This window comes from Aulonocara stuartgranti (assembly GCF_965226115.1).
Source record: "Aulonocara stuartgranti genome assembly, chromosome: 8".
NCBI lineage: Eukaryota > Metazoa > Chordata > Actinopteri > Cichliformes > Cichlidae > Aulonocara > Aulonocara stuartgranti.
In genome coordinates, this window is record NC_138959.1 from 26952947 (window position 1) to 26977849 (window position 24903).

Here is a 24903-nt window from a genome sequence, read left to right on the forward strand (position 1 = left end):
ATGGACTATTTGAAGATTGTTTAAAGATAACTTAAAAGTGACTACCCCAAGGTTAAGCATGAAAAGGCCTTAGTTGGTTGACTCAACTACTTGTGGTCAGATGTACAATGCAAAAAGTTCAATTTATTAATCTGATATGCATAAATCTTTCCTATTCACAAAGAGACTCTCATCCTATTTTTGCTCTAATATGACTGAGCCATTAAAAAGTAAAAGCTTAAATTAATTGCTTTAAATAAAAGTGCCCTGTAAAGTACGTGGTTATGGAAGCTATTTATAAACTAAACTATAGCTAAATAAGCCACACAGCCCAGAGAGTGGTCAGCAACCATCTGACAACCACGGATTGCAAAGGAAAAACAGGTATTCCCCAACCAAACAATTGACTGCTGGCAGTTGTTGTGAAATTGATCAATAAAGCCCCATTCACATGTGTATTGTCCATTATTCAGTCGACTAAACTGTGTGTTGACAATGTTAAAAATGGGAGTAGTTAATGACTGTATTGTGTATCTAGTATGTAGTCCTGTGAATGGGCTTATGAAAAAATATATCACAGTTAGATACATTACATGTACATCTCTGGATTGTTAGTATCACCATAGGGGACAAAGTCGGTGTGGCAAACCAAACCAAAGAATAACATGCTCGTGATGATCGTGAATGTGTGATCACTTTTGTGGTTTTCAGGATCTGATCCATTACAGCATAGTGCTTCACCAGTTGTTTTCTTAGTGACTGTGATCTCAACTGCCTCCAGATTATGAACAAGCTCCTCCTGTGTAGTTTTGGGCTCATCCACATTCCAGCTCCCGATCAAGGATGATTAATGGACATTTGCAGGCCTACAGTCTTGTCCCTGACATCTTTAGACAGCTCTTTGGTCCATGTTGGTGGAGGTGTGCTTTTTACTCATAAGTGTTTTTCAGAAAAATGTGTTTTTCTGGATTTTTGTTGATATCCTGTCTCTCTCCTTTAAAGTAAAACTATGGTAAAAATTAGAGACTGTTTTTTTCTTTGTAAGTGAGCAAACCTATGAATTCTGCAGGGGATCAAATAATTATTTCCACCACTTTATGATTACAATTTGATAATTGCAACAACCCCTTTCTAACAGAAAACATTAATTTGATTTCACCGCTGACCATTAGGGAAGTTTGCTCAGCATGTTTCATTCATGTTTAATTCATATGCGCATGCTTTTAACTGGGATTGATTTACTTATGTTTGCTCTCATCTGTATTTTGAAGTCAATGATTAGTTGACCTTAAAATGTCTAAAAACATATATTTAAGGTTGATTTGTGACTTTACATTTGCCGTGTGTGTGTGTTTCCGTGTTTCCATTGGTCATTTAATATATTATGATTTGGAATCTTTCTGGCTTACTGAAGAGGCCCACTTTGTATTCTGGGTGTTCAGTAGCTGCCAAAGTCAAGTCAGATATTCAGAATCATCAGGAATAAAAAATCCATAGATACGATGACCTGATATCCTTAGTTTGGTACCTAATCCTTTGATTGATCTCTCTTGCTGGTTGTCTTGGGAAAGTTTGGACACAGACATTAGCTTTCACCCCTTGTCCACAAAAATACGATGTGAGCATTGATTTTCTGAAGGAATAATACTGTTATTGAAAACAAAAAGCTGGTGTTGCAAAAATATGTCTTCATGAATATTTATGGAACAATTTCAAACAGTTTCTCAGACTGTCAGCATTGACAGGACTGAGTTTATGTGACTCAGATGAACCCATCTCTTTCAGATGTTTGCTTAGGATAGTATTGTCTTACCATTGGTGTTTCTTGTCCTACTTAGCTTTAATATTGACAAGCATAATGGGCTACTTTACTGGGAAACACTCCTCTCACTTTTTTCTACATTCCTATCCATGTTATCAGGTGCATGCAGTGCTGGAAGAGATACTGGAGAAACTCCCAGAGGAGTTCAACATGGCTGAGCTTCTAGGGAAAGCAGAGGAGAGGACTCCCTATCAGGTCGTGGCGCTGCAGGAGTGTGAGCGTATGAACATTCTCACCCAGGAGATCAGATGCTCTCTTCACGAGCTAAGCCTTGGACTTAAGGTGAGTAGTGGCTTTGAAGAGTTAATGGGAGGCTGTGCACTGTTATGAGACTGGAGATGGAAGTGTTTTGCCTTGCAAAAACATTTACATTGTACATGTCCTGTGGACAAAGCCTGAGTTTTATTATGATACAGTATTCAGTAGCTACCAAGTCAAATAAGATCCATCCATCGATTCATCCACTCATCCATCTTCTTTCACCTATCCTGTGCTGGGTCACATGAGCAACCTAAGCAAGGAAGCCCAGAAGTCCCTCACCGAGGTGTTCCCAGGCCAGCAGAGAGACCTATTTGACATGGGTCTACTCCTGGGCCTCCTGCTGGTAGGAGATAGCAACTGTCACACTATTTCAGTCACTACCCAAAGCCCATATCCATACGTGAGGATAGGGACGTTGATCGACCAGTCTAGTCTAAGGTTCTAGTTCTCATTCCCACTGCTTCAGACTTGCAAACCACTCCAGTGCAAGCTGGAGGCCACTACCTGATGTTTTTCCTAATAGAGATATCTCCAAATGGAGCAACTTTTGAACGACAGTCAGGACCAATTTTCCAAGCCGAAGGTGCGGGGAAGCAACCGTCTTTTCCTGTAATAAAAACTCCAATGGTGATACGTAGGATATCCAGGCCTCCCCACCTCCTTCCACCAAAGGCAACTCCAGAATGGAAAAGAGTCCATCCCTTCTCCAAGAGACTGGTTCCAGAGCTCAAACCAACTCAAATGCATTGAATTTAGCCGTTTAAATTTGTATAACACAAATGACACAGCAAGTGGAAGCCAGAACGACAAGTCTGGGGGGGAGAGATCATCACCCCCACCCGAGATTGGATACCAAGCCCCAAATGCAATGGAAGAAGGATTGTTGAGTGCAAGAGGAACTGACCTAAAAGACAGGATCATAGCGAAGCTTGAAACCTGGACCTTCTGTAGCCGGTTACCAAGATTACAAGTTCCCTCTGAAGGCCTACTGTCGATCAGAATCAGAATACTTTAATAATACCTAAGTAAATTATGTAATTATGTGAATGCAGTACTACAGACAATACCTACTGCAACCATTACCAAGACAAATCAGCTGATCTACACCACGGCTATAGTGATCAGTGAGATGTTTGGCTAGGAGTTGAGCGACCATAAGAAGTATAGAGAACATTCGAGATCTCTGTCCAGAAGAGTGCAGTCCTAGGAACAGCCATGATACTGCACAGGACCCTCAACGACTAAAAACCTGCAACGCAAAACAGTGAACTGTGACTTGAATCCCCACCATAAAAAGCTTCAGTTATTCTCAACACCTATGATTCACTTTACATAGGATTCTCTACTGTTGACATCAACAGGCTGCTTAGTTAGTATTCCTGCATAACTAAATCTTTTCCTTTGTTGTTTGTCAGAAGCACGGTTGTAAGAGTGACTCAGAGATCTGGCTTACAGAGTAGCAGAAAGGAATGAGATTTCGGCATTCTCTGTGTCAAGCCTGACTGAGTCATGTGTTAACAACAAATGAAAAGAGAAAGAAAGGGGGAAAAATATGTCAATGCATTTGTCAGGAGTTATGAGGCTTCGATCTCCCCGCCCTACAAGCCCCAATAAATCGGCTCAGTGATTTAAAAGCCATGTATACTGTTGTACCAGCAAATGGAATCATATGTTGCCTCTATAGTTCAATAAATAGGAACTATCAGAATGTTATCCTGGTTGAGGTGTTGGAGCTTCATAGTGCTATGAGGTTGAGTATGAAATGGCTGAACTGATGGATTATTTTGAGGAGTGGTTAATGATAAAGTCACTTATCTAGATAAACCCACAGAACCTTATCACCCTCATAAAGAATTCTTATGTCAGAAATGGGTATCTATACATCAGCGATACATCAGCTACACTATCAGCAGGTGAAGGACACTACTGTTTTCACTCGCATGCTGTCTCATTACTCATCAGTGCCATCTTCTCTTGGCTATCTTACAGCATGTTTCCTTATCTGGCATGGCTTGCTTATTCCCATGTTTACTGATTTCTAAAGGGCTTGTTACCATTCAACACCTTAAGTAGCTGGAAGGTCTCACCTCCAGTGTTTAGCTAGACAAGCAGGAACTTTTTTCCCTTCCTGTAAATAGCATTCAAAAACCAGCAAGAAGTTTTTTGCACAGACACAGCATTTGTCAGCACTGAGAGCACTCGCCCTAATTAAAATGGGTATTTCCAGATGATCAAGAAGAGCATGAAAGCCAAATTATACAACAGATTTTTCATATCCACAAGCAGCCTGTTCAATAAAGTACAGCAAACAATGGCAATAGAACTAATATTAGCATTTATGGTGACATCACCAGCCTAGCAAGCTCTGGTGATTATACTGCAACAAATCCGCACTATATCAACATAATGTTATCTGAAAGATTTTTTTTTTCAAAAATGAAGTTAGAAATTGGATAAATTAGATTTATCTATTTTCTATGGCAAAGGGACAGAACTTGCCGATACCCGTGTAGATGTTGCAGTTTCGTGTTTCATGACCTGCCTATCAAACACTGGTCGGGTCACACCAGCAGTTCATATTGCAATATCTAACATTTTAATGGAATCCTCACATTCTAACAAGTAAATCCATACTTTTCTATTGCATCATATTCATGTTTGTTTTAAAGCAAAATGTCTTGAAATTACTGAACTTCAAAGGAATACCAAGGGAGTATCCAAAACAGAGGAAAATGTTGTAGCTTATGAACACAATCAAATGTTATTTTCCTTTTCTGTTGGCTTCCACACATATAAGTCTCAGAATTCTGCATGTGGGATAACCTATTGTTATTGTAATGCCGACATAGAAGTGTTCTTTAATTTATTATAGTGGTAGATTTATGAAGTCAGGCCTAGACCTCAGTTTGCACCCACTATGCAACAGCAAGTCGTTGGTCTTCCTTGGTCTCTTGTGCTCTGGGGGTCTCTGGATGTCTGGAGCCTGGATCTCCTCCATACCTGCTTCATGCCCTGGAGGACGGGGCTGTGGCTCCCCACACCCTCTAGCAGATCATTACATGAAGGAACCTTTTGAATACAAGCGCGCTCATGCTCACAGGTGTACACACGGGTGCTCACAGACACAAATTACACCTTACCTTCCTACCTCAAAGCACACCGTGAGCTGTTGATCTTATGTGCTGCACAATAATATTCAATATTTAGTATTTACTTTTATATTCACACAGGTTATCGTGATGTTGTTGTTTATTATATTGCTCTTTTTTTTGCTTGTTTTCTCTTTTTTCTTTCTCAACCGGTGATCCAGGTGATGATTATGTATTTTTTGTCTGTTTGTTTTGTTTGTTTTTGTTTTGTGCCCTTTATCACCGTTCCTCTTCCCCGCTGTTTTTGTTTCCCTACCTCTCTTTCTTTCTCCCTTTTCTTTCCCCCAGTCATGTCTGTCCCATGTGTAGCAAGTGAAAATAAAATAAAATAAACAATAAAAACAAAGGTCAATCAAATGAACCAATACGGCAAGGCCGGGATGGTCCATTTGGTAAAGTAAATCCGTTGGGCATCTTTCTTGGCCTTTAGACAATAATTCTGATGGCAAAAGAACCAAACGTGACAGGTGGGGAAGAAAAAAAGGCACAACTTCGCATCACACTTTCTTAATTTTCACTATGGCTGAGTGGTTAGTTAGCATACTCTGTGTTAGCTAGCAAGTGTTTGCAGGCAAGGCAGCATCTTCCACACAATCTACAGGCAACCACAGCAGTCTCCTAGCTACCAAAGCAATCACAGGAAGGTTTTTCGTATACCACTGTCTTTGAGACCAACCTCACCCAGCAACAGCCTCTAGTAACCACACACCAGCTGGTCAGGAAATACACCACTGTCAACCATTCTCTAGGTCTGTGTGACAGAGGCCTTAGCTATCCAGCTATCTGCAGTCCTTTTTGTCTAGTAACACCACTTTGTACCTCTTTCCTGACTGTCCTCAGCCATGCACAACAGGAAGAAATAGTTTTGCTATGCTCATAGAAAGATATTTACTGAAAACGCTGCAGAATTAATAGGATAAACAGGATATAAAGAGTGGCTAGTGTAGGAGCCATAATTGAATGTATTGGATTTTGATGATCACTGGGTTTTTTATTTGTTTGGTTGTTATGGGAGTCACGTGGGTGCTAGCGGTGACATAAATGGGCGTTGTCAGTCTGTCATTCACTGGTTTTGATTTTGACAGAGAGGAGGGCTGGGTAGCCGTAGTTTTTGTTGACCGCTGCACGACATGTTCGCTTCGTTATATTAGAGCCTGTGATGTTGTAAGAGTTTGAATCAGGAGCCGATGATACTACTCTGTAAAAATCGCAAAGCACTTTAATTAAACGAGCAAACAATTCCATCTCTCGCATTATTGCGTAACTGACAGCGCGTCAGGCAAATAGGCAGGCTCCATCCCCGGCCTGTAGCGACTGTGGAAGTCGCTACATCTTTAGTCAACAAAAAACGGCATTCTGGAGAAGCCAGCCGCGAGCAGGATCAAAGAAATCAGATCAAGGAACCTGAAAGACGCCAAGTAAGTGCAGCGCATCTGAATGAGTGAGCCCAGCAACACGACACACCTGACGCAATTCTGAGGAGCGCAGGTAAGAATACCTGTGCATGTCTGGTTGTGGAAAAGGAAGCCACATTGGATTAGCGCTGAGATGTTTCAAGAAGAGACACTGAATGGAATGAATGTTGGTTAAATGTGCAACGTTTTTGGCTGCGCTCTTGGAATGATGTCTGCGCTGCGTCTTATTACCGTAATTATGCTGCTTGGATGACGTTCAAATGGACAATTAAAGTGCCGTTACGTTGAAAGGATTTTATGGTCAAAGTCTATTGTGGCTTCCAGTGGATATATGTTTTAATGGATGATCACTGAAGATTAAAATAAATAAATAAAAAATCGAACAAACAAACGGGAAAATCATGAGTCAAACAGCTGGTGATGATTGTTCCTCTAATCATTTGAGGGGAAAGAGAGAAAGAAAATTTACTGGAAAGGCATTGTTGAATAAAATCGAAAAATTACAAAATGAATGCAAAATATATGTCAATAAAATGAAAGGACTAATACAAAAAATGAAAGCGCTCATGCAACACACTGAAAATCTTTCTCAAATTAAGCAGTATTTGGTGGATTTAAAGGCACTGTGTGAAAAGGCTTCAAGTTCACATGTTGAGGTGTTGTCTTTGGTGCCAGAGGAAGAAGTAATAAAACAAGAGGAATGGTTTTCAAGTATCATGAAATACACCAATGTGTTTTTAAATGAAATTCAAAACTGGATAAATCAAAGAGAACAAAATCCTGCTGTTCGTCCAAAGCAAATCAATTTATTGGAAAACAATGTTGCATCAAATACTGAGACAGAAGTGGAGGATGATATCAAGCCAAGTGATAGTGTTTCAAATGTTGAAAGCCACAAAACTTCTTCATCAAGATCTTCAACTTCATCTGTTCGTATGAGGCAGAGTTGGCAGCTTTAATGATAAAGCAGAAATTATTGAATGAGAAACATGTACTGGAAGAAGAGGAGGAACGTCTTCGTAAAAGAAAGGAAAGGCTAAAATTGGACACTGAAATTGCTGAAAAAATGGCTACAATAAATGTCCTTAAAGCTCAAAGTATAACAAGCAAAAAAGGCTCTTTAAAAGTTTCAGATGGAATGAATTCATACATTTCCCATGAAAGATCTAAATAAACCCTTAATGTTGATGCATTGGAATTTATACCTCACATTTCTGCAAAACAAAATTCATTGACTAATGCTGAAACTCAAAACAGGAGAAAAGATAAAACCCAGGAATGTGTCATGCAACAAGCCGTGCTGACTGAATCTTCTCAAAATAAGCATCCTCGACAATATTCAGTTATTCCTTCAAACCCATCTGATGCAAATGGACAAAATGACTGTCATACAAATGGTATGGTGGAACTGGAACCACAAAATGATGTTATTGGAATAATGACTAAACAAAATGAAATAACAACACTCTTAATCCAACAACAAAGACTCTTTTCTTTACCAAAGAGAGAAATACCTCATTTTGATGGAGATCCACTTCAATATTATTCATTTATTAAAGCATTTGAGAATGCAGTTGAGTGCAATACGAAAAATAACAGCGATCGTTTATATTTTTTGGAACAGTACACAAGAGGCCATGCAAAGGAATTGGTGAGAAGCTGTCAACAAATGAACTCGGATCGTGGTTATCACAAGGCAAAATCACTGTTAAAGGAACACTATGGCGATGAACAGAAGGTCGCAGCTGCATATCTGGACAAGGCACTTTCATGGCCATCAATTAAAACGGAGGAAGTAAAAGCTCTTCAGAACTACAGTTTGTTCCTCAGGGGATGCTGTAATGCAATGGAGGAGGTGCAGCATCTGAGTGATTTGGACATGCCTTCTAATATGGTGAACATTATTAAAAAATTGCCGTATAAATTTAGGGACAAATGGAGAAGCCATGTTTGTGACCTGCAAGAAAGGCATAAAAGAAGAGCCAAATTTATGGATATTGCAGACTTTTTGGAGAAGCAAATAAGAATATTAACTGATCCTGTATTCGGTAATATTCAAGATTCTCCGCTTTCTTTACCAATAAAAGGAATGAGTAAAGCCAAGTATCAAGGCAGACCTGGAAATAAAGGAACAAGCTTTGCCACCACTATGCAAGTTGTGGAGAGTACACCTAAGCCTGCGGAAATGGAAATGAAAATTAATCAGGTTGGAAGGAACGTCTGTATTTGTTGTGGAGGAAGACACATGTTGGACGTCTGTGCACAGTTGGGAAAAATGGCTCATGAGAAGAAGATAACCTTCTTAAAGGAAAATGGCATCTGTTTTGGCTGCTTGTGTATAGGACACATCAGTAAAGATTGCCGTAAGAGGATTTCCTGTTCCAATTGCAGCCGGAAACATCCCACCATCCTGCACAAAGAAAGTTCACCTTCTGAAAAGACCGACAGGAACATGCAGCCGCATGTGAGCACACTGGTGTCGAGTGGTCTTACAGGGGCTGGAGACCAGGACTGTAAACTGCCCATTGTGCCTGTCCAAGTAAAGTCAAAGAAAGGAAGCAACATTATTACAACATATGCTTTTTTTGACCAAGGGAGCACACTAGTTTTCTGCACTGAGAGTCTGATGCGCAGACTTCACCTTGAGGGAAGGAAAGGAAACATCCTCCTCAGAACCATGGGCCAGGAAAGAGTTGTGAGCAGCAACACTTTATCAGGACTGGAGGTTGCCGCTCTTTGTGGTGATGAATTTCTGGAACTGCCAAAAGTGTACACACAGGAGTCCATGCCTGTACATAAAGGAAATATTACAACACCAAGAGATATTGAAGGATGGGCACATTTAAAACGCATAACCTTGCCTCAAATAAATGCAGGAATCGAACTTCTGATTGGAACAAACATTCCCAAAGCCTTGGAACCTCTGGAAGTGGTGTGTAGTGTTGATGGAGGACCGTATGCCGTAAGGACAAGGCTTGGCTGGACCATCAATGGACCACTTTCAGGAAACTGTGAAGCTAGCAAAGTTGATGAGCAGGTTGGATTGTCAAGAGAGGATCAGAGATTTCTGGAAATAGTGACTAACTCTGCCAAATATGTGGGTGGTCATATCCAGATAGCATTACCTTTTCGGAATGCCAGTATCAGTATGCCAAACAATAAGAAAGTTGTTCAACAACGTCTGTGCTTTCTACAAAAGAGATTTGAGAGAGACACAGTGTTTCATACTGAGTACAAAGTCTTCATGAATGAGCTTCTGGCTAAAGGTTATGCTGAAAAGGTCCCGGAAGAGGAGATCAATCGCAATGATGGCAAGCTGTGGTATATACCACACCATGGTGTTTACCATCCGACCAAGAAGAAACTCAGAGTTGTGTTTGACTGTGGAGTGAGTTATCATGGAACATCTTTAAACTCCCAACTCTTACAAGGACCTGATCTTACAAGCTCTTTAATAGGAGTGATCACAAGATTCAGGAAGGAGCCAGTTGTAATTATGGGAGATATTGAATCCATGTTCCATCAAGTCATGGTTCCAGCTGAAGATAAAGATCTATTGAGATTTCTCTGGTGGCCTAAAGGTGATCTGGAACGACCAACATCTGAATACAGGATGAATGTACATCTCTTCGGGGCAACTTCGTCACCAAGTTGTGCCAAGTTTGCACTCAGAAAGTGTGCGGATGACTTTGGACATCTCTACAGTGAGGAAGCTGTGAAGAAGTTGTTGCACTGTTTTTATGTGGACGATTGTCTTGTGTCCGTTGAAACTGATGAGGAAGCAGTGTTAATGTACCACGAGTTGGTTTCTTTGTGTGCCAAAGGAGGATTTTTGCTCAAAAAGTGGATCACCACCAAGCCTGGAGTGCTGGAATCAATTCCTGAAAGTCACAGAGCCACAGGAATGAAAGAGTTGAACATGGAATTGGATTCCTCAATGATCGAGCGAGTTTTGGGCGTGGAGTGGTGCATAAAATCAGACTCTTTTAAGTTCAAGATTGTGCTCAAGGACAGACCGCTCACCAGAAGAGGAATCCTTTCAATTGTCAGTTCTATCTATGATCCTCTTGGAATGCTAAGTCCTGTGGTCTTAACTGCTAAGAAAATCCTAAGAGATCTATGCCAGGAAGGAATCGGCTGGGACGATAACGTACCAGAGCTGTTTTCCAAAAGATGGTTAACATGGCTCCAGCAGCTCCAGCTATTGAGCAAGTTTGAAGTGAGTCGTTGTCTGAAACCTGATGGATTTGGAGAAATCACGAGTGCTCAGTTGCACCATTTCTGTGATGCCAGTGAGGATGGGTATGGAACAGTGACCTACCTGCTGATTGAAAACATTTGTTCAGAACGACACTGTGCGTTTGTTATTCAATTCAATTCAATTCAATTTTATTTATATAGCGCCAAATCACAACAAAAGTCGCCTCAAGGCGCTTCATAGATACAGAGAAAAACCCAACAATCATATGACCCCCTATGAGCAAGCACTTTGGCGACAGTGGGAAGGAAAAACTCCCTTTTAACAGGAAGAAACCTCCGGCAGAACCAGGCTCAGGGAGGGGCGGCCATCTGCTGCGACCGGTTGGGGTGAGAGAAGGAAGACAGGATAAAGACATGCTGTGGAAGAGAGACAGAGGTTAATAACAGATATGATTCAATGCAGAGAGGTCTATTAATACATAGTGAGTGAGAAAGGTGACTGGAAAGGAAAAACTCAATGCATCATGGGAATCCCCCGGCAGCCTACATCTATTGCAGCATAACAAAGGGAGGATTCAGGGTCACCTGGTCCAGCCCTAACTATATGCTTTAGAAAAAAGGAAAGTTTTAAGCCTAATCTTAAAAGTAGAGATAGTGTCTGTCTCCCGAATCCAAACTGGAAGCTGGTTCCACAGAAGAGGGGCCTGAAAACGGAAGGCTCTCCCTCCCATTCTACTTTTAAATACTCTAGGAACAACAAGTAGGCCTGCAGAGCGAGAGCGGAGCGCTCTAATAGGGTGATATGGTACTACAAGGTCATTAAGATAAGATGGGGCCTGATTATTTAAGACCTTGTATGTGAGGAGCAGGATTTTGAATTCAATTCTGGATTTAACAGGAAGCCAATGAAGGGAAGCCAAAACAGGAGAAATATGCTCTCTCTTTCTAGTCCCTGTCAGGACTCTTGCTGCAGCATTTTGGATTAGCTGAAGGCTTTTCAGTGAGTTTTTTGGACATCCTGATAATAATGAATTACAGTAGTCCAGCCTGGAAGTAATAAATGCATGAACTAGTTTTTCAGCGTCACTCTGAGACAGGATATTTCTAATTTTAGAGATGTTGCGCAAATGGAAGAAAGCAGTCTTACATATTTGTTTAATATGTGCGTTGAAGGACATGTCCTGGTCAAAAATGACTCCAAGGTTCCTCACCGCGTTACTGGAGGCCAAGGTAATGCCATCCAGAGTAAGAATCTGATTAGATACCATATTTCTAAGATTTTCAGGGCCGAGTACAATAACCTCAGTTTTATCTGAATTAAGAAGCAGAAAGTTAGCGGCCATCCAGGTCTTTATGTCTTTAAGACATTCCTGCAGTTTAACTAATTGGTGTGTGTTATCTGGCTTCATGGACAGATAGAGCTGGGTGTCATCTGCATAGCAGTGAAAATGTATGCTATGTCTTCTAATGATACTGCCTAAGGGAAGCATGTATAATGTAAACAGAATTGGTCCTAGCACTGAACCCTGTGGAACTCCATAATTAACCTCAGTGTGTGAAGAGGACTCTCCATTTACATGCACGAATTGGAGTCTATTAGATAGATATGATACAAACCACTGCAGCGCAGTACTTGTAATACCTACAGCATGTTCTAATCGCTCTAATAGGATATTATGATCAACAGTATCGAACGCTGCACTGAGGTCTAGCAGGACAAGCACAGAGATGAGTCCACTGTCAGAGGCCATAAGAAGATCATTTGTAACCTTCACTAAAGCTGTTTCTGTGCTGTGCTGAGCTCTGAAACCTGACTGAAACTCTTCAAATAAACCATTCCTCTGCAGATGATCTGTTAGCTGTTTGACAACTACTCTTTCAAGGATTTTTGATATGAAAGGAAGGTTGGAGATTGGCCTATAATTAGCTAAGACTGCTGGGTCTAGAGATGGCTTTTTGAGTAAAGGTTTAACTACAGCCAGCTTGAAGGCCTGTGGTACATAGCCGATTATTAGAGATAGGTTGATCATATTTAAGATCGAAGAATTAATTAATGGCAGGACTTCTTTGAGCAGTTTTGTAGGAATGGGGTCTAAAAGACACGTTGATGGTTTGGAGGAAGTAATTATTGAAGTTAACTCAGAAAGATCAATTGGAGAAAAAGAGTCTAACTTAATATCAATGGTACTAAGAGTAGCTGTAGATAATATTACATCTGTGGGATGATTATTGGTAATTTTTTCTCTAATGATAAAAATTTTATTTGTGAAGAAGTTCATGAAGTCATTACTAGTTAACGTTAAAGGGATGGTTGGCTCAAAAGAGCTCTGACTTTTTGTCAGCCTGGCTACAGTGCTGAAGAGAAACCTAGGGTTGTTCTTATTTTCTTCAATCAGTGATGAATAGTAAGATGTTCTGGCTTTGCGGAGGGCTTTCTTATAAAGCAGCAAACTATTTCTCCAGGCTAAATGATGATCCTCTAGATTTGTGACACGCCATTTCCTCTCCAGATTACGAGTCATCTGCTTTAGGGTACGTGTTTCAGAATTATACCACGGAGTCAGGTACTTCTGATTTGAGGCCTTAGTTTTCACAGGAGCTACAGTATCCAGAGTCGTACGTAGTGAGGAGGTGAAATTATTAACAAGATAATCGACCTCTGTTGGGGTAGCGTTCAGATAGCTGCTTTGCTCTGTGTTGGTACAGGGCATTGGAGATGATAACAGTGGGTGGATTATATTCTTAAACTTAGTTACAGTGCTTTCAGAAAGACATCTACTTTGATAAAGTCTACTCTTCACCGCTGTGTAATCAATTATTGTAAAAGTAAATGTTATCAGGAAATGATCAGACAGGAGAGGGTTTTCAGGAAACACTGTTAAATGTTCAGGTTCGATGCCATATGTTAAAACAAGATCTAGAGTGTGATTAAAGTGGTGGGTGGGTTCTTTTACATTTTGAGAGAAACCAATTGAGTCTAATAACAGATTAAATGCCATGTTGAGGCTGTCATTTTTAGCATCTACATGGATGTTAAAATCACCCACAATAATTATTTTATCTGAGCTCAGAACTAAATTAGATATAAAGTCTGAGAAATCAGACAGAAACTCTGTGTAAGGCCCAGGTGGACGATAGATGATAACAAGTAAGACTGGTTTCTGAGTTTCACATGGGAAAAGCTCGTGTCGCTCCTCTTAAATCCTTTACCGTCCCGAGAATGGAGCTCATTGCAGCAACCATGGCCAGTCGATTGGATGTACTCTGGAGGAAAGAGCTGCAGATGGAACTTCTGGATTCTGTGTTTTGGACAGATAGTGCTTCTGTTCTTAAATACATCAGGAGTGAAACTTCAAGATTCAAGGTTTTTGTGGCCAACCGAGTTTCACAAATCTTAAGAGTTTCATCTTCCTCGCAATGGAGATATGTGGACACTGCCAGTAATCCAGCAGATATGGCCTCAAGAGGAGTGAAAGTCGATGTTTTTATGAAGAATACAAAATGGTTGTCTGGGCCTCAGTATCTTCTACAATCTAGAAGTGAATGGCCTGTCTACCCAGATGACATCAGTCTGCTTGCATCTGATGATCCTGAGGTAAAAACAGTTGCCACAGTGAGTGTTGAGCAAGCTGGAGAAAATTCTGTTACTCACTTGTTTAAACATTTTTCCACCTGGACACGTCTTAAGAAGTCAGTGGCATGGCTGTTAAAATTTAAGGACTTGCTTCTGTCCTTTGTGAAGAAAAGGAGAGAATTGTGTTCAAGTTTACCACAGTCAGAGGTCACCAAAGAGCAACAGAAATCATTTGTGGAAGAAAAGCTGAGGAACTTTAAGAGGACATCTGTGATTAAGAATCTTACAGTGGAAGATCTGGACAAAGCTGAGGTTGTCATTATCAAGTTCTGTCAGAGGAGGAGATTTTCCTTGGAGCTTGTGAATCTGGAGAAGGGACAACCCATTATAAAATCAAGTCCTCTAAGAAGAAGGAAGAAGGAAGCTTCGCCCCAGAAAGGCAGCAGGCCCAGACAAGGTGTGTCCTAGGATGCTTAAGGCGTGTGCTGCTGAACTTGGGGAGCCGCTACAACGAGTCTTCAACCTCAGTCTGCGACTGGGGAGAGTGCCCGCCCTATGGAAGACATCCTGCATCGTCCCGGTCCCTAAAAGGAACCGGCCCAATGAGCTGAATGACTTCCGACCGGTGGCACTGACGTCACATCTTATGAAGACTCTAGAGCGGCTCTTCCTCAACTTCCTCCGACCACAGGTACAACATGCCCAGGACCCACTACAGTTTGCATACAAGGCGGGTGTCGGAGTGGAGGATGCCATCCTGTACCTCCTACACAGAGCCCACTCACACCTGGATGGGGGAAAAGGCACGGTCAGGATACGGTTTCTTGACTTTTCCAGTGCCTTTAATACCATCCGGCCCTGTATGCTTCAGGAAAAACTGAACAGGACGGAGGTGGACCCCTGCCTGGTGGCTTGGATCTCCGACTACCTCACCGACAGACCACAGTACGTCAGGCTGAAGGACATCACGTCTGACACTGTGGTCAGCAGCACAGGAGCACCACAGGGAACTGTGCTGTCCCCTCTTCTCTTCACCCTGTACACCTCTGACTTCTGCTACAACTCTGAATTATGCCATATTCAGAAGTTTGCAGATGACACGGCCATCATGGGGTGTATCTGGGATGATCAGGAAGAGGAGTACAGAAGTCTGGTGAGGAACTTTGTCGCATGGAGTCACACAAACCACCTGCAACTCAACACCTCAAAGACTAAGGAACTGGTTGTGGACTTCGGGAGGTCCAGAGAAGGTCCACTGCCGGTTCAGATAGAGGGGGAGGAGGTGGAGGTGGTCAACAAGTACAAGTACCTCGGGCTGTGGGTGGACAATAAACTGGACTGGTCATGCAACACAGAGCACCTGTATAAAAAAGCCCAAAGCCGACTGTACTTCCTCAGGAGGCTGAGGTCTTTTAACATCTGCAGGAAGCTCCTGAGGATGTTTTACCAGTCGGTGGTTGCTGGAGTACTTTTCTATGCTGTGGTGTGCTGGGGGAGCAGCACAGCAAAGAGGGACTCATCCAGGCTGGAGAAACTGATCAGGAAGGCTAGCTCTGTGGTCGGCATGAAGCTGGACACTCTGGTGACAGTGGCAGAGAAAAGGACATTAAAGAAACTGATGGACATTATGGACAATGCTGGGCATCCTCTGCACACGGCCATAAACAATCAGAAGAGTCTGTTCAGTGACAGGTTGCTTCTCCCCAAGACAAGAACTAACAGACTTAAAAACTCCTTTGTCCCACACGCCATCAGACTGTTTAACTCCTCTCTGGAGGGGAGAGGGAGGGGAAACAGGAGGACAAAGGAGGGGGGAACAACTAAGCTGTAGTGCCTCTTCACCTCACTGTACAATACCTTGTGCAATACTTTTTGTAAATAGTCAACAGTGCAGTAGACTCAATACTTGAAATGTGCAATTCACTTGTATTTTTATTTTTTATTCCTATTTATTCTATTTATCCCCTTTGTATACTTTATTTATATTTGTCTCTGTATTTATATATATGTGTGTGTGTGTGTGTGTGTGTGTGTGTATATATATATATATATATATATATATATATATATATATATATATAACAATTCTGTAACTGTAACTTCGGTCGTTGCTGTGCTTTTTTTGGAAGTCGAATTTCCCAGAGGAACCCACCCGAGGGATTAATAAAGTTCTATCTTATCTTATCTTATCTTATCTTAAGACTCTGCCCACAGCTGCAAGATGGAATTCTCAGAGTAGGTGGGAGACTTGGTAGATCATCAATGCCGGTTGAGGTGAAACATCCCATAATACTAGCAAAGGATCAACACATTTCCGAGCTCTTGCTTAGACACATACATCAGGAAGTTGGACATGGTGGTCGTAACCACATGCTGTCTAAGCTAAGAGAAAAGTACTGGTTGATTGGAGCTAGTACAGCAATAAGAAAAGTGTTATCTAAATGTGTCATCTGTCGACGTCTTAATGCTCCACCGGTGAATCAACAGATGGCGGATTTGCCCAATGAAAGAATCATTCCAGATGAACCTCCATTCACGCGGGTGGGAGTGGATTACTTCGGACCCTTCAGTGTAAAAAGTAGGAGGAGCGTGGTGAAGAGATACGGTGTTATGTTCACCTGCCTTGCTATCCGTGCTGTTCACATTGAGGTTGCTCCATCATTGGATACTGACTCTTTCATTAATGCGTTCAGACGTTTCAATGCAAGAAGAGGTCAGGTTCGAGAACTGCGTTCTGACAACGGAACCAATTTTGTAGGTGCTGAACGTGAACTTAGAACTGCCATTGAACATTGGAACCAGGTAAAAATCAATGACGTCTTTCTGCAAAAGGGAGTTAAATGGACCTTTAATCCACCTGGAGGTTCACATCACGGAGGAACCTGGGAGCGACTGATAAGACTGGTTCGCAAAGTACTTAATTCCATAATGAAAGTACAAAACCTGGATGAAGAAGGTCTTCATACAGTACTTTGTGAGGTTGAAGCCATCATTAACAGCCGCCCAATTACCAAAGCCTCAATGGATCCTAACGACCTGGAAGCTTTGACCCCTAATTATCTTCTGTTAAAGACCTCACCGATATTACCACCAGGAGTATTCCATTCCACTGATATGTACACACACAGAAGATGGAAACAAGTCCAATACATGTCTGATTTGTTTTGGAAAAGATGGGTGAAGGAATACCTACTACAGCAACAGGAACGTCAGCGATGGATTGGAGTAAAAAGGAACCTCATCGTGGGAGATCTGGTTCTCATCATGGACAGTTCGGCACCTCGAAACTCTTGGCCAATGGGACGTGTGATAAAGACTTTTCCTGACCGAAGAGGATTCGTTCGTCAAGTTCGGATTAAAACTCAGACTAGTTGCCTGGATCGACCTATTACCAAACTGTGTCTACTGCTGGAGGCAGATCACAGTTAAAGACTTCTGGGTCCAATTATCAGACTTTGATTGTATTTGGATATAAAATGTCTCTCATTTTTCTTTATAGATAGACTTTAAGATTACCTATAGGATTCCTGCGGGTAATATTGAAATACAGTAAATGCTTGACTTTTCTCTGCATGTTTTATGTCTCCTACTTGGTTAATTATGGGTAATTATTAGAAGGGATCCTAATAATTAGGGGCTGGTGTGTAGGAGCCATAATTGAATGTATTGGATTTTGATGATCACTGGGTTTTTTATTTGTTTGGTTGTTATGGGAGTCACGTGGGTGCTAGCGGTGACATAAATGGGCGTTGTCAGTCTGTCATTCACGGGTTTTGATTTTGACAGAGAGGAGGGCTGGGTAGCCGTAGTTTTTGTTGACCGCTGCACGACATGTTCGCTTCGTTATATTAGAGCCTGTGATGTTGTAAGAGTTTGAATCAGGAGCCGATGATACTACTCTGTAAAAATCGCAAAGCACTTTAATTAAACGAGCAAACAATTCCATCTCTCGCATTATTGCGTAACTGACAGCGCGTCAGGCAAATAGGCAGGCTCCATCCCCGGCCTGTAGCGACTGTGGAAGTCGCTACAGCTAGTATTTCATTTAGCCTTGTTCCTTCCCTCTCTGCTGGTGGTAAGGTGCAATCCAGAGGACACTGCCTAAAGCCCAAATCAAGCAGATTATCCAGCAGATCATCATGCAGGTTGTTTGTTGGAAGGTGTCAATGTTGTATCAGTGGGATTGTAGCTTAAAACACCAGGTGCTCTACTGTCAGTGTGTTGCAGAAATTAATGAAAGGAGAAATAAGAAACAAGAATTTTTTTTATTACTCCGTTAACGTGTAGCAGTATATATTTTTTTATCTCATCTGTTCTCTCTCCTTTAACCCTCGCTCATCAGGGAGAGCTGACCATGACCAGTGACATGGAAAACCTTCAGAATGCTATCTTCCTGGACATGGTGCCAGAGAGTTGGACCAAACGGGCATATCCCTCCATGTCTGGCCTGGCCCTGTGGTTCACTGACCTGCTGGCCAGGATCAGGGAGCTGGAAGCTTGGTCAGCTGATTTCAGCTTACCTTCTGCAGTGTGGCTGGCTGGCTTCTTTAACCCTCAGTCCTTTCTCACAGCCATCATGCAGGCTATGGCGAGAAGGTAGGGCTACTCAGCATTAAGATATAAGAAAATGATGGAAACCACATGGCTTGTTAACAGGAAATGTGTGGTTATGCGGCAGAAACGAGTGGCCCCTGGACAGTATGTGTCTGCAGTGTGATGTCACAAAGAAGAATCGCGAGGACTTCAGCTCTCCACCTCGTGAAGGGGCCTACATACACGGGTTGTACATGGAGGGTGCACGCTGGGACACACAGGTACATGAGTTTTTATTGATTTCCTTGTTTAGCTGAGTGCCGCAAAGTTGCTACAGAAAGTTGATACAACAAACACAACACGCTTTCACTTGCAAGCTCCTCAGACTATATATCTAAATGAGGTGAGCTGACCCTCACCTCATTTAAGCTCACAAAAAAAGCACCTTCACATTTCCTTAGTGGCTTCATTTTCTGCTTTGCAACCTGCTTGTGTTCAGCTGTTGGGGCATAGCACATTACTCAGCTTCCCAAAGCTCTTTCTATCTCTATACATTCAAGCTCTGCATATGTGCCCAGCTTTCAAGGTGCATCCCACTAGACTTCTTAATTAGGGAATGTGCAGAGTGTGCACTTGAGCACTGAGATCACCCTTTGGAGGAGTGGTTCCTTTTTTCTTCATTAAAGTTGGAGGCGCAGGCAAATAGACAGGCAGCCCTACAGGCTGGGTGGCTTCCACTCACACAACTCTTCTCCTCCTACCCATTCTCCTCTCAGCCCCAGGGCCAGTTCTGTGCCACTGGCAGGGAGTAGCAGAGTGTGAATAGGCGAGTATGCAGCGCTCCGTTTGGACAATGCTCTGTGCAGCCATTAAAGTCAAAGATTTATATTAAACCTAATCTATATTAATGAACCTTACATTTTATTCAGAGATGGTTCAGACATCATGTATTGCATGTGGAATCACAGAATATGCAGATATGTCCTTTGAAATGATTTGTGTTTGTGATGGACACTACTTATTGATGTCCTGCTTTGTGATGTACTTGATTCTTTCAATATGTTGTGTGAGCACACGATCAAAATGGATATTCGCTAGTGTAGTAAGAGTGTAGACACAGCATCATTAGGACAATTTATAATTGGGCGATCGTGGCTCAAGAGTTGGCAGGTCGTCTTGTAATTGGAAGGTTGCCGGTTCGAGCCCCGGCTCGGACAGTCTGGGTCGTTGTGTCCTTGGGCAAGACGCTTCACCCTTTGCCTACTGGTGGTGGTCAGAGGGCCCGGTGGCGCCAGTGTCTGGCAGCCTCGCCTCTGTCAGTGCGCCCCAGGGCAGCTGTGGCTACAATGTAGCTTGCCATCACCAGTGTGTGTGAATGTAGTGTAAAGTGCTTTGGGGTCCTCAGGGACTAAGTAAAGCGTTATACAAATACAGGCCATTTACCATTTTTACCATAATGACTTGCTCACTTTAGGATCCTCATCATTGTTATTTACCCGAAACAGATATAAGGTTATTGGTACTTAGCAACTCTTTAAAGTGTTGTAGGAATTGCAGATGCAGTCCGGGCTTTGTCCTCTTTGCTTTCCAAAGTCATCAGGATTTACATTCATTCCTGAAAGTCACTGTGCATGCATGGAGAAACTTCTGTTTGTCAGGAGCTAATTGTAGGAGGATTAATTAGCGAGACAGACCACTCTGTTTCCGACTGTTTAGAGAGTGTGTATACTAAGACAGGGTAGCTCGACTTCAGCTCAGACTCTCTTGACTTTCACCACTTTTCAAGGGTGCCACAAAACTGTGTTTAACAAACTCTAACTCTGCTTGTGCCATCCAAGATTAGTCAAACAGCTTCTTTTCTTTTCTTTTCTTTTCTTTTCTTTGCTCTGGCACAAAATGATTATTAAATGGAGGCTCAATGGCAAGCACAGCATCTGAGCAAAGCTTCCTCAAACCTCAAACTAATTTATAACTTCTTCAGTTCTGTGAAATGTTCCTGTCTGGGGTTGATTGGCTTGTCATTCCTCCTTCACACCCTCCCTCTCCTTCCCATCTCCCCGACTTTCCTTCTTTATTTCTTTTTCTTTCAGACTGGCTTGATTGTGGATGCCCGTCTCAAAGAGCTCACCCCAACCATGCCGGTCATGTTCATCAAGGCTATCCCAGTGGACAAATGGGACAACAGAAACCTCTACCAGTGCCCTGTTTATAAGACTCGTCAGAGGGGACCCACATACGTATGGACCTTTAACCTGAAGACCAAAGAAAACCCCTCCAAGTGGACCTTAGCTGGCGTGGCTCTTCTTCTACAGATCTAGAATGGTTTAAGATGAACGCGCTAATGATCCTGAAAGAGGGAATGGTTCAAATGTCAATGGACATATATGAGATGTGTTAGTATTTGGGAATAACAAATGAAAAGGTAGATTTATTGGTCAAAGCACTCAGGGAATTCTTGCTATAGCCTCTGTTGGTTTTACTCTAGATAGTTTCAGAAAGCTAAGTTAGACCGTTCTTACTTTTCCACCTACATATAAACATTTCAAAAGTTTTGCAAAAATAGAAACTGACTCAAAATTAAACACCTTACCCCGCCTAAATAACTCTAAGACCCAATGTTTTTAGCATTGCTTTAACAGGAACCCCATATTATAGCATTTGTTAAAGGTAACTTGGCATCATTGATTGTGCCATTATTGTTATAGTGGGACTTGCGGCCACAGTGGTTGCTGTTCTGATTATGGGACACCCGTGATTATAGGACTTCATTTCCAATCTTGTGCTTCTGAGCATAGGACTCTTTGATGATAAGAACCACTCTGACACTTGTCCTGTGGGGAAAGTTTCTATAAGAAACCTTTGATCTAAGAAGAGATTTCTCATCTTTGAAGGCCTGTCTCTCAAGTAAGTGACACATGAAAAATGGCAACATGTAAAACCCACATTAGTGTATTTTGTAAATCAGTCACACTCTTACATTTTCTCCTGTCAGGCTGTTGAAGAGCTCCAAATCATTTTCTGAGACACTGAGCTTTATTTTATTTTTTTCTGTCATCATTTACGGCAACTATAATTCCGGACCTTCCCTATCAGGGGAGCGTCACATACATTTCACATAAATCATGAATTTATTACCTCTGTAACAGCAGAATTCATTTGAGCTTCTGTGGTAACTACAAACAGTCCATTTTCTTGACTCAGTCTGGTTCATTACATATTATTTAGCCCAGACAAACCAAGACTTGTTCCAAACTTAGCACATGAACATCTGCTTTGGAAGACCTGTACCCCTAAAGAAAATAGGATCACGTTCCATCTGACAAAAATGTGAAGAGTTGGTAAAGAGATATCAAAAAAGTCCCTTTTAAAGATCCCAACAACTTAAAAGGGTTGAGAAAGGTGAACCATCATCTTTTTTCAGTCTATTACAAAGAATTCAACCAATTTGACTAAAAGAATTCTAAGTGGCACATTGGCAGGAAAGTGAAAAACTAAAACTAAGCTAAAATTTAGAGCAACTCAACTCCAAATTTACAAAGTTTCACTGAAACTAAACACACAAATGAAGCGTCCCATTATTTATTTGTAATTTGTTTTTAAAAACATTTGATTGACTTTATTTGGTTATACAAATCTCTGAACAGTCAAAACTTATTGTTCCCACATGTAAAGGAGGCACTTTAGTATGAGTGGTAAGCAATGTCCCCTCCAGTCGTTGGAGGTCGTGACTCAAAAAAAAGAACACATTACTGGTTACTGTAATGCAGTATGTTACTTAACTACCAGAGTAATGTGTTAAACTGCTTGTTACATTACTTTCTCGCAAGGCCATAAATGGACCTAAAACTCATTGTCACATAATTACCAGTTGACAGTATAAATCCATGCACCAACACATATCCCTGAACTCTAGTGTTTACGTGTGAACACAAAGCCCACAACAAAAAGCAAAGATTAAAACCAGCCCAAAGAGACCTCAAAGCACTCGCCACAGCAGCTCTGCTGTAGAAACATGAAGAAATGGAGGCTGCAGTGCTGCAAACACTCAAAGCAAGTCCTACTCACCCAATCACATAGACAGTGTACAGCACTTTTACATTTATACACACACATTCCAGTGCATGCACTGAGGGCAGTTATTTGCCCAAAGATATTTCAACAGAAACATGGAGAAGCCAGGGACTGATCCACCAGCCTTTCAATCTTTAGACTCCCCATGCTCACACATGCTCCACAGCTGTCTGAAGTGAAGGTGAAAAGGCTAAAAACTGCATTTTTTCCCACTTGAGGCTGGTTCCATACATTCCCATGTTAAAACGTCCAGTTTTACAGGGCTAAAATCATGCTTACAGTCCTGTACAATAGTGTTCTTGTCTAAGAACAGTTTTCCCCTGCATAACAACTATGCAGTGGGCACTTTTAAAATTAGGAGTATGCCTACATTTTTTTAACTGTTTTTCCGAGACAGTCACCACCAGGAAGTGGCAAAAACGTCCTGTTGGTGATTTTATATAGGACTATATAGAAGTGTCACAAAGAGCAATGTTGGATCTTTTGCATGATGTACCTTTAAATGTAACTTTGTGAAGCTTGAAGCGTTTTAATTACTGGTCATCTGTGTGTGGAGAAATTCTGCAAATATGTATCTGTGAGTCACTGTATGAGGAGGTGTTGTAAAAGATGTGGCTGGTTGGAAAATATCACAGAATAAATTTAACTATTGGGTGATTTAACACTTTCTTACTGAATTCACATCAGTAGAGCTACCTACACTATGCACACATAATCTCATAATCATATCTTAACTAACCACATACAAAATATATGTTTGAAAAATATTTATATGTGTAAATATTTTATTCATTTGTACTTTCTTCCAGAAAAGTTGCAGAATAAAAATGCTTTATCTTGCCTCTCCAGATTGCACATGTGGTTTTATTTTCATATACTCCATGATATATCCCATTTGAGTGCCAATATGCAGTCATTTCGCCTATCTCATGTTTCCAGTTCCCCACTCCTGCCTCTTCTCTTCCAGCTCTTTAGACCTACTCTCTCCCCCTCTCCTCCTCCTCCTTCCTTCACCCCTTTCTTCCTCTCTCCTCCCCATTTGAGATAATAAAAAAACATCTCCAAAGCAGAAAGTGCGCAATCTCCCAGACACACCCACGCACACACACACGTACTATGATATAACCCAACTTTAAAACTCTGTCTTCCTTTCTTTTTTCTTGTTCTGCTGCTGTCTAAGCCCAGGTTCCCCAGCGTCATCTTTATCTGGTTATTTGAGAGCCTTAACAATGCTCTAAGAGACAGAGGCACGAGGAGCACGTGAGGGGAAATAGGAAGAGAAAAGTAGCGATGCACGGCGAGGAATTTTATGTCGGTCTCCTAAAGTACAGCTTCAGGTGTCATTATGAAAATAGATCCTGCTTTGGTACACAGGTCATGTCACTGTAGCATAGCTTATGGCGTGCTGTTCAGCAGAAGTGCTGTAGTTATTCTCTGATGTAGCCAAGTCAGTATTAGGATCTCAATGCAACTGAGCTGCTAAATACTGTAATCTAGACTGTAAAGCAAAACAGAGCAAGACCTGTGAACAGACATCTAATGACAGCCTGGCAAAGGATCACATTGAGGAAATGCATCCAGTGATTACAAAGGACTTTGTAATTATTAAGCCTAACATTTGAACTTTGAAGAAGTTTTGTTCTCCTAAATGGTTAATGCTACATTAGATTTCCTCGATATTGTTTCACATATGTGTGCTTTTTCTTCGGTTTCTTTTCTTTCATTATCCCTCCTACATTCATTTTCAGGTTACCTTAAAAAAGTCAACCACTCCTCCACTGTTTTAGATGATAACAGGACAGTTTCCAAACTCACATTTATTACTACTACCTTAGTTGAAGGAAACAATATCCTTAATAAATTCCAATCTTGTTACAGACAAAACCACATCACTGAAAC

General features: G+C 41.5%; 2 protein-coding genes across 2 annotated transcripts in view; one reads left to right on the forward strand and one right to left on the reverse strand.

Moving 5' to 3' along the window:
• Positions 1–23807, forward strand: part of dnah9 (dynein, axonemal, heavy chain 9) — a 186561-nt gene extending 162754 nt beyond the window's left edge. Inside the window, exons 76-79 of the mRNA XM_082543074.1 lie at positions 1901–2083; positions 18743–18996; positions 19079–19214; positions 21024–23807. Of these exons, the coding sequence (XP_082399200.1) occupies positions 1901–2083; positions 18743–18996; positions 19079–19214; positions 21024–21251 (801 nt within the window). The 3' untranslated portion in view covers positions 21252–23807. The remainder of the gene's footprint in view (positions 1–1900; positions 2084–18742; positions 18997–19078; positions 19215–21023) is intronic.
• The window catches only part of myocd (myocardin), a 550512-nt gene that overhangs the window by 329764 nt on the left and 195845 nt on the right, over positions 1–24903 (reverse strand). The gene's annotated exons all lie outside the window — the stretch shown is intronic.